This window comes from Scatophagus argus, chromosome 4 (genome assembly GCF_020382885.2).
Source record: "Scatophagus argus isolate fScaArg1 chromosome 4, fScaArg1.pri, whole genome shotgun sequence".
NCBI classification, from domain to species: Eukaryota; Metazoa; Chordata; class Actinopteri; family Scatophagidae; genus Scatophagus; species Scatophagus argus.
Genome location: NC_058496.1, coordinates 26,181,153 through 26,195,251, shown reverse-complemented (window position 1 = coordinate 26,195,251; position 14,099 = coordinate 26,181,153). Strand labels below are relative to the sequence as shown.

Here is a 14,099-nt window from a genome sequence, read left to right as displayed (position 1 = left end):
ATTATTGAACATGTTTCCACTTAGGTTTAACTTTTTGATTACTTTGAAATATAATGTGACAAATCTTTTGAGGAAGACAATTTGTGAAATATATGTCTGCCATCTTAAATGACTTGTTAAAATTGATAAATTGAAAGTAAAGTGGTTCACAGAGCCACAGGTGCACAGATAGAACCAACCACACAAACCCACTCAAATATCTGAGGCTATGAGGAAATCAGTGGGTGCTCTGATAGTTCATAAGAAACTGGCATATATGAATGCATTATAATTGCTCTAGTCATATATCTAACAGCAACACCACAACACAGTCCCTACCTTGTCAGAGCTCCTGGACGAGCCAGAGCAGTGAGAAAAAGAAACAGCTCAATCAGAACATAAATGATCACAATACACCTGTTTATTGGCATATACATATTTTGTAAATGGTTATCAGTTGTTTGCTTTGTCAAATCAATACAAAGTCCAAAGTGATACAAAGTCTGTTTTGTATGAATACATCTATATTAATATATTTTATTATTTACTCCTATCGCTGTAGTGCAAGGCTGTAACTGTATTTCAGTTGGACCCGCAGTCAATCCTCAGCACTGTGACAGCATTACAACTTTTGATGAATTTCATAAGAAATATTAAAACTGTTTCTATACTTTGTTCAATAAAGGAGGTGATGAACTGAAACAAAACAGTGAAAAGGAATCAGTGCCTTCTGTGTCCACAGAATACTACAGTCTGTATATGCTGTAAAGAATTACACACATGCCACACAGGCTAGCAAAAAGTGCTTATTTTGACACACAATATTTTGTCACAATACAAGATTTCAGTTCCCTAAATTAATATTACATAAATATAATTAATATGTAGAAATATTTTTTTATATAAAGCTACAGCACCTGGCGCCCCCTCCACCCAGCACTAGGGCAATGCTGTTTCCTGTCAGGATCCTGGCCAGACGGGAAAAGTCAGAGTGACGATCTGGACACTTTTCAAACACACGCTGGTACAGCTCTCTCTGAAAACCAAAAACACACACACACACACACACACACACACACACACACACAAACAGAAATGACAAATCTGCTAACTGGGCCAGAACCCCCTAGAAGACTCAGTGGGTTGGTGTTTAGTACCAGCTTTGGTAAACTCCTCTTGGAGAACACTCTGCGCGAGCAGGAAAGGTGATGGTGTCTGGAAATCCAGCTCCGCATGTTAAGCCACTCAGCTGTCCCTTTGGGTGGTGGGCCATCCTCTCTGTGTAGCAACACCAGCTGCTTCTGAGCACGAACTGCACTGCCCTCCAACATCCGCTCCAACTATAGGTCAAGAATGAAAAGAAGCTCACCCGGTTCATCACAGAAATAAGGTTCATAATGTGATTGTGTAGCTGTGGTCTAAGTGATGGGATGTCTTTCATATTTTTATTAAAATATTACAGACATAAATGGCTTCTACTTTAAGAAATTAATATGTAGCTCCAGAAGAGTTAGCCTACTTACCAAAACTACTTAACTGTTTGTATAGATTACCTAAACTCATTTAACAAAACACTGCTGAGAAAACTGCCAGGAACCCCGTCAACGTTATGACTTCAATGAGGCTCTTCTGTTCGGATACCGGGAAAGCAACAGGCGTAGCCGAAAAAGCAACAAAAACAAGGTGTGCAATTATGTTGCTTCTGACACTGTCTGTAACACTGAGTGACACACACACAAAAATAAATGTAAAAAAATCACGCAACGATTCCAAACCCTCTGTTTTGTTGTTGTTCATTCAGGCTGACCAGAGCCTCAGCTTCACTGCCTCAGCTGTCAGTGAGCCACAGAGACAGTGCTTTTGTACGTGTAGCACACAGTGGCTGAGTAAATGCACCACTACAGTCCGAATTCTGAGTAACTGGTGTACTCCATGTAGATTATAAAAAATCCTTTGAAATCAGGAGAAAAATCCAAACAATATGCCGCCTTTTATCCAGGGAACCCACAGCTCCCCCATTTACCTGTAGTTGTTCACAGGCCAATTTTGAACTTTCCAATGTATCAGTGATGTTGAACTACGATCCAGCAGCCAATGGAGCATCTATGTTTCTATATCTATTGGGCTAAAGCTCTCATCACATCACTCATCACTGTCAGCGGCCATGCTAGCAGCTTGACAAGCAACACTTGTAATGACACGAGCATCCTGATTTGCCGTAGACTTGGAAGTCCTTGAAAATGAATACGTGCATGTGATTTTTGCCCACAATACAGAATAGTACAACAACAAAAGAAAACCTTAGAAGAGCAGGAATTTTCACAAACTTCCCCTTTCTTAATAAAGCAGCATGCATTCGTGTCTCAGACATTCTGCCCCATATTCCCAGCCTAGTTAAACCTTGTATGATATGCACCAAGAGCTTCACATTAGCCTCATTAATATGTTATCAAGAGTTATCTTATCTATGCACACTCATTAGATTTGTGCTAATTAAGTAAGACTATTGTAAGCTAAAATTCAATTCAATTTATTGATATAGCACCAAGTCACAACAACAGAGTTGTCTCATGACACTTTCCAGTTAGAGGAGGTCTAGAACAAACTCTAAATTGTCAAAATTGTCTCTAGATCCTTTACAGAGACCCAGAGCCTGAACCCCCGAGCAAGCAGACAGTGGCAAGGAAAAACTCCCTTTTAACAGGAAGAAACCTTGAGCAGGACCCGGCTCGCAAGGGAGAACTATCCTGCTGATAGTCGGCCGGGTGAAGGGGGGGAAAGACGAGGTAGACAGGACAGAGAGGATGAAAGAGAGAGAGAAAAACATACATGCAGTAAACATCATAAATTACAAGGACAGACATGACAGGTAGCTATAATTCGAATTCTGAAGACTGTGTATTTTAATAAACTAAATTTCTGATAAACTCATTTTTGAGTTTTTCATTTTGATTTTAGAGAACGGTTTGAATCTATGGCATGACATACTGCTCCAGTCCCACTGCAGAATTTAGGCTGATGTGTGTTACCAAAGCGGAGCTGTTATTGCTTAACTCCTCCCTCTCTCTCTAAATGAGAACATCCTAGGTGCTTTCCATTTAAAAATGCTACAGGCTTGAGTGTATTTACACTGACCTCGCCCACAGTGGGCTCCTGCTCACCCAACCCCACAATGATGATGCAGTCGGCCTGGCGGATGCAGCGCTGGGTCCATGGTGTGAGGCCAGAGTCTGACTGGTAGAGGACAATGCGATGGATGTCTTCCTGCTGCCCAAGCCAGCTGGACAGACGGTACTCATGGACACTTTAAAAAAATGAGGTTAAAATATGAGTCAATCTACAAAATATTACCCATTACTACATGTTTTTAACTGTTCACTGTAAACTACAGAACAAATCATTTGTTTCAAGTTGTAACTCTTAAAATCAAGTAACAGTTGTAATACTGTGAAAACTGACATATGTCTCAATCAAGTCAAGTCAAGTCAAGTCAACTTTATTTGTATAGCCCATTTTTACAAGCAGTTTGTCTCAAAGGGCTTAACATAACATCAGCAACATCCTCTGCCCTTCGACCCTCACATCGACTAAGGAAAAACTCCCAGAAAAACCTTTAACAGGAAAAAATGGAAGAAACCTCAGGGTGAGCAACAGAGGAGGGATCCCTCACCCAGGACGGGCAGACGTGCAATGGATGTTGTACAATCAGCATCTTGTTTATCTTGTTTCAAAAAAAGCCAAACATTGTAACCAGCCATGCCTCATAACACATAACACAGCTTAATCGCTTAATCAAATGTGTACCTGTCCAGAGCAGCAGAGCCTAGTTGGTGTTTGATGATGTCACTGGTCAGGAGTAGAGTGGGGCCTTCAGAAACAGAAACACAACAAATAAGTTTTGAGCTGTGAATGAGAGCGGAGTAGAATGTCTTCATGGTGCAGGCTTTGGAGTAGATCCTCCAAACCCCTAAAAGTGGACAGACATGTGTTTGCAAAGGAAAATTCCTTTAGACCTTTTTCAGAATTTTCACCCCAACATTTTCACTATTGCAAGCGTTTTAAGTTTAAACAGACAAAAACATCAAATGCCGCTAATGTGATGTCATAACCTCAACTCGTGAGAAGGTGCTTGGAAATGTAAGATTGTACGTGCTTTTGCAAAGTAACATTACTTTTATTTGAGAACAGTTTTTGCCTACTCTACCCACCACCGCACAGGTTTTTACAGAAACAGAATAACAATGCAACTCAAACAAATCTATTGCAAATAGTGCGAATTCTCCCACTCTAGTAAAAAGTACAGATCAACCAATAGAGATGTGAGGGAGCTGTCAGGAAAATACTGTCTGCATACGCTCCCACAGTCCTCAAAGGAATCATAACCAGACTACAGAAGTTAATACCTGTTTGGGTGAACCATGTGTGTCAAGGGTTTAAAGGTATAGTTTAGGTTGGTGACTGGCACACCACCAGTTTGGAGAGGCAGTTGTACAGCAGCAGTCCTATACAGCTGTGGACAGAGGCAGCAGCAAAACACATTTTAGCCACCTAAATAAATGAATAAATGAGTATCAGTATATTTATAATATTTCAACCTGCTGTCAGACAGCCCTTTAAGCCATTATAATACTCTTACCAAAGCTACCCAACTCCTATGACAAAAACAGTAATTTTACATTGCAAAACAATAGTAGTTTCAGGTTTACTACTGCTTTGGTTGGTTAGTTTGTTTATGTTGTGTGACTTTAGGGAATCCAAACTAACCCTTTAAAACCATGAAGTCACACAAGTAGGCCAGCGACTCCTATATTTTGCAATGTAAAATGACTATTATAGGAGTTTGCTGGCTTTGAATAGATCATAGCTGGAGATAAAGACTTCAGTTGGCGGTGTGAATGGACAGCAAAATAACAAATTCAAATATTTTAAATACAGAGCTCACTACACCGATTGCAATTTTCTTGGCTGATTTTAAATTTCCATTTTTTTTTTGATTGCGATTTTCTTTCAAAGAACCATAATTGCCAGCATATACAAACAAAAACCAACTTCTCTTCAATGCAAAATTTTACTTTCACAATAAAAGAAATTACCGATTATTTTAATTTCCTATCAAAATAAAAAGCTCTGCAACTGGAAAGACCTACACATAACAATTAACTGAAAATGAGCTGTACATCAAACATTGTCTGACATACTTTACCAAACAAAAGCAGGTGCAGTAGATTTATGCAACAAAACAATACCATTTATATCATTTTACAGTATGGTTATACACTGTGTGCACAATTATTAGGCAAGTGAGTATTTTGACCATATCATCATTTTTATGCATATTTTCCAACTCCAAGCCGTATAAAAACTTGAATGCTTATTGGATTTAAGCATATCAGGTGATGTGCATTTGTGTAATGAGGGGAGGTGTGGCCTAAGGAGATCAAGACACTATATCAAGGTGTGTATAATTATTACGCAGGTTCTTTTCCTCAGGCAAAATAGGCCAAAAAAGAGATTTAACTGAGTCTGAAAAGTCAAAGATTGTCCCTCAGAGAGATGCAGCACTCTTGAAATTGCTAAGATGTTGGGGCATGATCACAGAACCATCACCAGCCAAATGTTTTGTTACAAATAGCCAACAGGGTCACAAGAAACGTGTTGAGGAAAAAAGATGCGAAATTAACTGCCAAAGATTTGAGAAGAATCAAATGTGAGGCTACCAGGAACCCATTATCCTCCAGTGCTGTCATATTCCAGAACTGCAGCCTACCTGGAGTGCCCAGAAGTGCAAGGTGTTCAGTTCTCAGAGACATGGCCAAGGTAAGGAGGGCTGAAACCCGACCACCACTGAACAACCTACATAAGTTGAAACGTCAAGACTAGGCCAAGAAATATTTGAAGACAGATTTTTCAAAGGCTTTATGGGACTCTTGACAGACCAGATGGATGGGCCCATGGCTGGATCAGTAACAGGCACAGAGCTCCACTTTGACTCATACACCAGCAAGGTGGAGGTTGGGTACTGGTATGGGCTGCTATTATTCAAGATGAGCTAGTTAGACTTTTCGGGTTGAAGACAGACTCAAAATCAACTCCCAAACGTACTGCCAGTTTTTAGAAGACACCTTCTTCAAGCAGTGGTACAGGAAAAAGTCGTCTTTCAAGAAGACCATGACTTTTATGCAGGACAATGCTCCATGGCATGCATTGAAGTACTCTACTGCCTGGCTAGCCAGGCTTGTGGGCTCTTCTTAAACGGGAGACTTTCCATGAAAGAAAACAGTACAGCTCTCTGAACAGTGTCTGGGAAGCTGAAGAAATACAGAAAATACAACTTGTCTAATAATCGTGCACATAGTGTAAATTCACCAGGGCTGAGGTATTTTATCAGATTTCTGAAGCCTCAATTCTGAACTAAGGTGAACATAATTGCTTTGGTGTTTTCACTGCTCATACCAAGGAAAGATGGGAGAAGCTGCTGGCTTGTGTGTGGCACTGAGCTCAGGCCGACGGTGTTTTAACTGTCTCATTAGTTTTGTTGTTCCGAACATTATCGTACATTAGACGTATTACAAACTGCAAGCTTTGTGCGATGTGATTGTTATGTGCAATTCAAACCGTAGCAGAAAAGTACTGATGCCTGGCACTGTCCTAAATATGCACTGCCAGACACAAAATACTGGTTGTATGCTTGTATTATTAAAGGTGTTCAATGTTGAACACATTCTGTGAAGAAGTCTCACAGACCAAGAGTGGTCTCTCTGTGAAAGAGAACCTTTTCCAGTGAGCTGTAAAGGTGTGTGTGTCTGTCTATGTTTGCGTACGTACCAATGCCACTGAGTGCATGCTGCAGTTCTAGCGTGAAAGCAGTGAGGGGAACCTCCTCAGACACAGGCAGGATGGACACAGTGGACAGGTTGGACGCTGGACTGCCAGCATCCCATTTACTGTTTGGGGTGTGGAGAGCCAGACTACGAGCTGCAGGACAGAGGAATGTAACTGTAACTGGTATTATTATTGGTAGACTACATGAATTGGTAGACTACATGAATTCAAACGTATCCTGACATAAACCAACAAAACTTTAATTACCAGCTAGTGGTCCATTGACCTGCTGCATGTTGCCCAGAATCTTCTGTCCGAGCAGATGAATAAGCCTGGTGACAACCTGAGGATACCTCCTCTTAATGGAGTTCAGAGCTCCTTCAGGTAGCTTGGCCAGCTCAGAGTCCCTGACAGCATGAACCGTGGTGGCTCGGTTCATGTGGGTTAGAGCCTCAACCTGGACAATCCACAAAAAACGGGTGATGTACTGCTGTTTGTTGTGTCTAAAATGTGTTTCCCCTGGCATCTGTCTTTAGATTGTGTCAGTTGATTTTTTTTTTCACTAAAACAGTCTCTATTCACTTACCACACCAATCAGATCCCCACGCCCATACTCTCCAGCCAGTTCCTTTTTCCCATCATCCTTTGCAATGACAGAACGCAGTCGGCCGCTGAGGACAATGAAGGTGCTATCTGACTTGTCCTCCTGTCTAAAAACAATCAGAAAAAGACAAATAAAACGTTATCCAGCACATGCTGTTATTAATGAGCATATTTAGTTATAGTTACTTTCCTTTTCTTTCACATAGCTCTATGAATTTAGATTTATAATTTCCATAATTCTTACAGTACACTTGTGCAAGCTGTTCTTGTGTCTCCAAAACAGACATAGGACATAAGATTCAAGATTCAAAGTTTTTTATTGTCAATTCACTATATGTGCAGGACATACAGGAGGATCGAAATACTGTTTCTCTCTCACTTTAGTACTAATGCCATGCAATTTAAATAAAAAAAAAAATGAGAAAAAGATTTTAAAAAATATAGTAGTATAAAAATAAATAATAATATAAAAATCAAACCTCTGCACAATAATGACATATGTAACATAACCCATAAGAGGTAGATGACCAATGACTGCTTGCATGAAGTAACAGAGTTTATTACATTTCTTTACTGTTTCTATCGTTGATGCATTAATCGTTTGAGTGAGAAGCTCACTGCTGGCTCCCCAGAGTAGATACCTGTAGACAGCACGGCCAGCCTCTACAGCCATCCAGTCCAGGGCAAAGTCAATCTGTCTGACAAATGGTGACACCCTCTTCACCACAGTGTGAGCTACATTTAACACCACCTTGGGCTCCTCACGCATTATCCTGCGAAATTGAAAACACAGGTTTGTTTGTATTCTAGCAAAGTGCTGGGAAGAACCCACATTGGGAGCCCAAAAGAAATCAGTGAATTTTTGTGTGAACTTGGTCGTACTCATAGAAGTGGGCCTTGGTTATGGAAAGGAAGGTGCAGTCTCTGTGAGCTCGGACAGTAAAGATAAGGGGCTCTCCTGTGAGGACTGCCAGGTGACCCACCATCTCCCCTGGGTGGGTGACAAATAGCAGGGTATCGTCTTCACGATCTATCATACGCTGGTAAACATGGAGCAACCCTGAGATGACAAAGGCCACACTCACATCCTGTAAGTGATGTGGAGAAGAAATGTAAGAAAAAAATAAATAAATAAGGGGAAAATGGCCAGGATGATTAAACATAAACATCAATCTGTAAAATAGCTCAATGGAGCTCATGAAATTACAGTTACAATATATGTACAATAGGGCAATATGATTTTATTTAACAGGATTTCTAATCAGCAAGAAATGAATTTGTGCATTATTCCTCAAAGAGAAGTGGGAAAAGGAAGGGAACATGGTACCTCTTGTTGAGTCACGGGAAAAATGTTATTTCAATGGTTCAAGGTTCAAACAACTGCTCATGTTCAATCACTGGCACTTTAGAAGTCTACAAAAGGCCCTATCTAAACCCCCACGCTCTGTCTTTCCCTGTACTGTGATGCATATGCAAGTGCAACCATTCCGCTGATTTACAGATGGTGGTAACATGCCAATAAATAAAGCATTGTGTCAACAAAGGCAGTGAAAATAAGGTCTCCTTTAGTAAACTTAAATTTGGTTGATTTACTAAATGTTGCCTCCCTGACGTTGCTCCCCCTTGAGGCAGGATTTTATCACTCAGGTTGTGTCATCAAAGCAGAGATGTTCTGGAGACTGCTCTGGAGGTGTAAATCATTTCCATATAACAAATAAACCAGACTGGGCCAAAACAGAGTATACACCTGGAACATACTGTTACACAGATAGAAAGAGGTAGTTTCTAAAATGTAAATTCTTAGAAATTAAATGTCAAAGCAGCAAACTGAAGCAGCACATGTCACAGCTATGCTAAGGCAGTAAAACATTAAATAAGTGTAAGTTATTGGAAAATAGATAGAAATGTATTTTATGCTTCAACAATCTGTCTGTCTCGCAAATTGCAAAACAAAGAAGTGAGAAGTGAAATTCTGTCTTCACTGGCCGAACCAACTCACCTGGTCTCCCTGATGGGCCACAACAGAGCCAGCTTTGACCTGTCGAAGAGTCACCCTCCCCTCCAGCAGGCTGGGGTCCTGATAACATCAAGTGACATTTCAAAGACACAGAGAAATATCTTTTTTATTGGTCAGTCTGAGGTATCCAGTTAGAACTGCCTCATTGCAAGAATTAGAATTACATGTTTTAAACGTGATTTAAAAAGATTCGTGTGCTGAACAATCTCACGGCCAATTAAGCAGTAGGTGTAGTTTGAACGCTACCTGTATCTGGATGACCTGTAGCAGATCCTTTTTGGCAGCTTGAAAAATGGCATTAACCTTGTTATGGCGGACATTTCCTCCTCCAGTATCACCATAGTGGTAAACAGCAGATGGAGTGTGATGCATTGTCACACTTTTCTTTAGAATAGACTGAAGAGACACAGAGAGGCAGAAAAGGTCAACGGAACATTTTTGCTTTTATCCTCTAGAAAGACAGTAAAACTCTGTCTACACAATCTTTCTAAGTAAAAATACCCTGTCAGCGCTGATATACTAAAATGATCTAACAGTGTCAGTTGCTGCTCAAACTTTAATTTGTCTTTGTTTATTTAAATAATTTTAATTTGTCTAGGTCAAACTGACATACTGATTTCCTCAATCATATGAATGCATGTGCATACAACAAACACTAGCTTGTTCTAACCCTTAAACCAGCTAAATCAGTGGTGGGACAACGGAGAGCTGCTCTATGCTCTAGTCACAGATACTGCTTCATTCTTCTTGAACCAAGCGACTTCATCCAGGATCTGCTTCACAAAGACAGACTTAGGTCAAACTGCAATCAGGAATCCAGGTGATGTCTGAATTCTTCTTTTATATTCTTTTTTACCTGTCTAGTTCTTCAGCATCTAAAGTAGGTCCAATTGGCAATAAATCCTGGGTAAATTAAGGCTTTTTTCAAACTAAAAAACATGACAGACTCTTAACTCTGTTTACTGTCTACTGGAAAAAGTCCATATTTACTGAGTAAATTCAAAAGAGTGTGACAATCTTAAACATAAAACAAACTTCCATTGGGGCAGAAATGAGTCCTTCCACTGACTCATCAGTCAGGCTCAGGATACTTTTCTTGGACAAACTGAAATGACTGATAATGTCCTCGTAGCTGTAGATTGTCTGTTAATCTGGTCTGAAATTCTCTACCTTCTAATCAGTGGCACTACAACATTGTCGGATCGAATCTGAATTGCTGTTGTTTTGGTCTGAATCCAAAACAACAGCGTGTGCAACAAAGAAAATTCTTGTCCACAGACCTTCATAGGACTGTGAGGCGCCGTCTCCTCTTTGGCAACTCTAGTCCGTTCATACACTCTGTTGAGATCAACTGACATTTCACCTGTAAGATGCAAAACGTTGACAATCATCATAACAATCTCTACTTCTTATCAGTAACAATACATATAGACATTGTATCAGTGATTATGTTCAGTTGGAGAGGCATCTCCTTATGCCAACGTCTATAACACGCAAATAAACAGAAACTTCACCTGTCTTTTGCTGCCCCTGTCCCAACTTTTTTGGGCATTACATCCAGAATGACTGCATATTTACCAAAAAACGACAAACAATAATATTTATCAATTTGAACATTAAAAATTCTTCTCACCACAGCATCATTTCAAATTTGCTGGTTAAAGATTTAGATAAAAAAGTTGTTTAAAAAAGGTTTTGGCAATTTTTTTTATCGAGTTTTGTTACTTTGTCTTAATCAGTTGAATGTAGAATAGAATATCAGAAGACATGAGTGGTGATTTTGGTTTATAATAACAAGTTATTGGTGACCTGCAAAAATACTCAAAATTAGCCAACATGACTGACCCAATGTTGGATTTCACTTTTTTTAGCATTAACTTGATTTCATTAGATAAATAAAAATGATACTGCGAGTGTGTGAGTGTATGCAATACCAGTAACAGCCATTGGGGTGGAGAGAGAGCGAGATTTGTTGTATTTAAATGTGGACATGTCGGGGAGGCCAGACTTTTCTGAAAATCTGCAATCTGAAAATGGAAACCTTACAGATCAACACACACACACACACACACACAATACTGAAGCTTTTAAAGGTTGAGAGAATGCTGCTGTTCCTGACCTGCGTCAGCTTTTTCAGAGCCCAGATCATCTGAGTGTGAAGGCTGCCTGCGGAGGCCTCTTTCTGGATGGGCCTCCCCAAGAACATGGGCCACCGACACCAAAGAGATGGCTTGGCTTTCCTGCAACACACACAAATCAGTGTTTAATAAAAACATGTCTTCCTTTGTAAACCTCCTCCACTGAGGATTTTTAGTTACTACATATACACATGTTCTAAGATGAATACTGCATTTACATCAAAATCTATTATGATATATATAAATACTCATATGGGAAATGAAAGATGTGAAGATACTGACTCTTTCATCAATCATTAGCTGTGTGTGTTCAATCTGGCGCTCTCTTCACAGAGCAGGCATCAGTGGATGTGAATGTTGATAGCATTAGCAATTATGTTTTCCTTTTACAAACAGAATTCTTTTTCTTTTTTTTTTATTCCACCACATTTTTTGGCACTTCACTCATTCCACATTTTTCAAAAACAAAACAAAACAGTACCGAGCTGAAGAGCTCAGTGGTCAGGCCAAGGTAGTTGTGTAAGGCGAGGAAGGTGACTCTCTGGAGACGCACCATGATTATCTGCAGAGGACAACGAGGAAAACGGGACAACACAGAGAAAATCCACACTACGCTGTTAAAACCAAAAATGTACAATGGGCAGATGTTCTAAAGGTGTCTCTCAAGGTGATGACACACATACCTGGATGACACACATACCTGGATGACACGGACCAGAGTTTCAGGATATTTGTCAAAGACTGACTGGAAGGCTGCAGCTGGAAGACGCAGGACAGTGGAGGGAACTGCAGCTCTGGCAGACACTGTTTTGTAAGGAGCTGGATAGCCCTGGAATACAGACAAATGAGAGTAAAAACCTTAAGATAAATAAAATGTGCGCACGAAACAAGAATTATCGCCTCATGGTTGTATACCAGTCGAGTTCAGTTAACGTCCACGTCTCGCCAGACTCAAAATATACGTAGTGACTAATAGAAAGCTCTGTCACAAGGTGTGATGACAATTACCTAAAGCTCAATATCATCAAAAACCAATGAGCTTATTGTTGACCACAACAAAGAAGCTACAAATTCTACAATGTAGATGCTTCACTCACATCTTCAACCCCACAGCACAGAAGATCTGTACAGTCAGCAAAATTTCAAGGTGGACACCCAAGATTAGTGTCCCCAATTCAGTATGTGACCAAATGTGAAAAGTGGTCGCAATGTCCCATTCTGTTCCTGAGTTCTGGTCTTGAATAACTGGACAGAAAACATTATGACGTCACAGCTAAGCTGACGTTTACTGGATATTAAATGTCATCACTTCATCATTTTTACTAGATATTAGACATTTGTGTGAAATGTTGTCATAATTAGTGTGAATTCTTGAATTACAGCGAAAAATGTGCATGAGATCGCAACGACCTTTGAATACCAAATTGTAATCACATCATCTTTAAGTCCCAGAAGACATTTTGTGCCAAATTTGAACAGACTGCAAAAGCTGAGAGAGGTAATTGCATCAGTGTGTAGTTATGTACAAGGTGGAAGCTTAAGTTTTAAAATTTGCTTTAAAATACATGAGGATGAAGACGTACAGTGATGATGTCCAAGATACTGAGCAAACTGTGAACACTGTCTCCTGGTAAAACTTCCTTCACCACAGCATCTGTACCATCCTGCAGTAAGAAAACACAACAAAACCTCAACACCGGAGCAGAACAATAATCACAACACAGGGAAGGGTTCCATCTGACATTTTCCTCAGTGATTACCAACATACACAAAACAAGCACATGTCCATATCTGAATGAGATTTAGCCTAATAACTTCTGTGAAGCAACAGGAACTGTGGGCAGCCCTGTGGTCTTACTCTCTCATGGATGCACAGCTCCAGGCGGCCATTTTGAACCACATAAATACTGTCATCGGTGTCACCCGGTCGGAAGAGTCCCTCTCCCTGGTGCAGATGGATCAGCACCATGTGACGACACAGTTCCAGGAAAAGAGGCTTTTCAAAGTGGCCGAGCACCCTGGTTCCGACACACATGTACAAAGGGACATAAGTTATATGACTAATAATGATGACAACCACGCGTTCATTAATAGCCATGAAATGTAACACCATGAAAATTTCAGATTATGATATTTTTATATTAAACAAGTAAGCATTCAACCACCCATCCACACTCACACACATTCATACATTCATACACAGGTGGTAGAGGCTATCATGCAAGGTGGCATTTGTTCATAAGGAGCACCAAACTATTCACACACTCCTGAACTGTTGGCTAAGCCTTCAGAAGCAATTTGGAAATCAGTGTGTTGTCCGAGGACCCTCTGACACATAGTCTGCATGGGTCTAGGATTGAACCACTGACCTCCTGATAATTGGACGAATGCACTACGTCCTGAACCGCCCTCGACAGAATTTTAATCAGCAACTATTTTGATGATAAACTGATTGCTGAAATTATTTGAAACACAGATAACACGGTGTGTGAAGAAGGTGCTGTAAATCATAAAAAATGGACTATACAGTATAAAACAAA

At 40.1% G+C, this 14,099-nt stretch overlaps 1 protein-coding gene across 10 annotated transcripts in view; it reads right to left on the bottom strand.

Moving 5' to 3' along the window:
- pnpla7b (patatin-like phospholipase domain containing 7b) overlaps positions 1 to 14,099 on the bottom strand; it is a 29,397-nt gene that overhangs the window by 8,477 nt on the left and 6,821 nt on the right. For 9 of the 10 annotated variants that reach the window (XR_006843140.1, XM_046386032.1, XM_046386035.1 and 6 more), the window contains 18 exons: positions 13,418 to 13,577; positions 13,143 to 13,223; positions 12,260 to 12,388; positions 12,041 to 12,121; positions 11,541 to 11,661; positions 11,356 to 11,448; positions 10,702 to 10,784; positions 9,668 to 9,817; positions 9,404 to 9,481; positions 8,287 to 8,492; positions 8,046 to 8,177; positions 7,388 to 7,511; positions 7,069 to 7,258; positions 6,805 to 6,954; positions 3,784 to 3,847; positions 3,115 to 3,283; positions 1,137 to 1,319; positions 897 to 1,015 (listed from right to left, as the gene is read on the bottom strand). Coding sequence is in view for 9 of the 10 variants with exons in the window: in XM_046386032.1 (XP_046241988.1) it covers positions 897 to 1,015; positions 1,137 to 1,319; positions 3,115 to 3,283; positions 3,784 to 3,847; positions 6,805 to 6,954; positions 7,069 to 7,258; positions 7,388 to 7,511; positions 8,046 to 8,177; positions 8,287 to 8,492; positions 9,404 to 9,481; positions 9,668 to 9,817; positions 10,702 to 10,784; positions 11,356 to 11,448; positions 11,541 to 11,661; positions 12,041 to 12,121; positions 12,260 to 12,388; positions 13,143 to 13,223; positions 13,418 to 13,577 (2,313 nt within the window). In the remaining variant the exon portion in view is untranslated. The remainder of the gene's footprint in view (positions 1 to 896; positions 1,016 to 1,136; positions 1,320 to 3,114; positions 3,284 to 3,783; positions 3,848 to 6,804; positions 6,955 to 7,068; positions 7,259 to 7,387; positions 7,512 to 8,045; positions 8,178 to 8,286; positions 8,493 to 9,403; positions 9,482 to 9,667; positions 9,818 to 10,701; positions 10,785 to 11,355; positions 11,449 to 11,540; positions 11,662 to 12,040; positions 12,122 to 12,259; positions 12,389 to 13,142; positions 13,224 to 13,417; positions 13,578 to 14,099) is intronic. The other variant, XM_046386034.1, reaches the window with a different exon arrangement.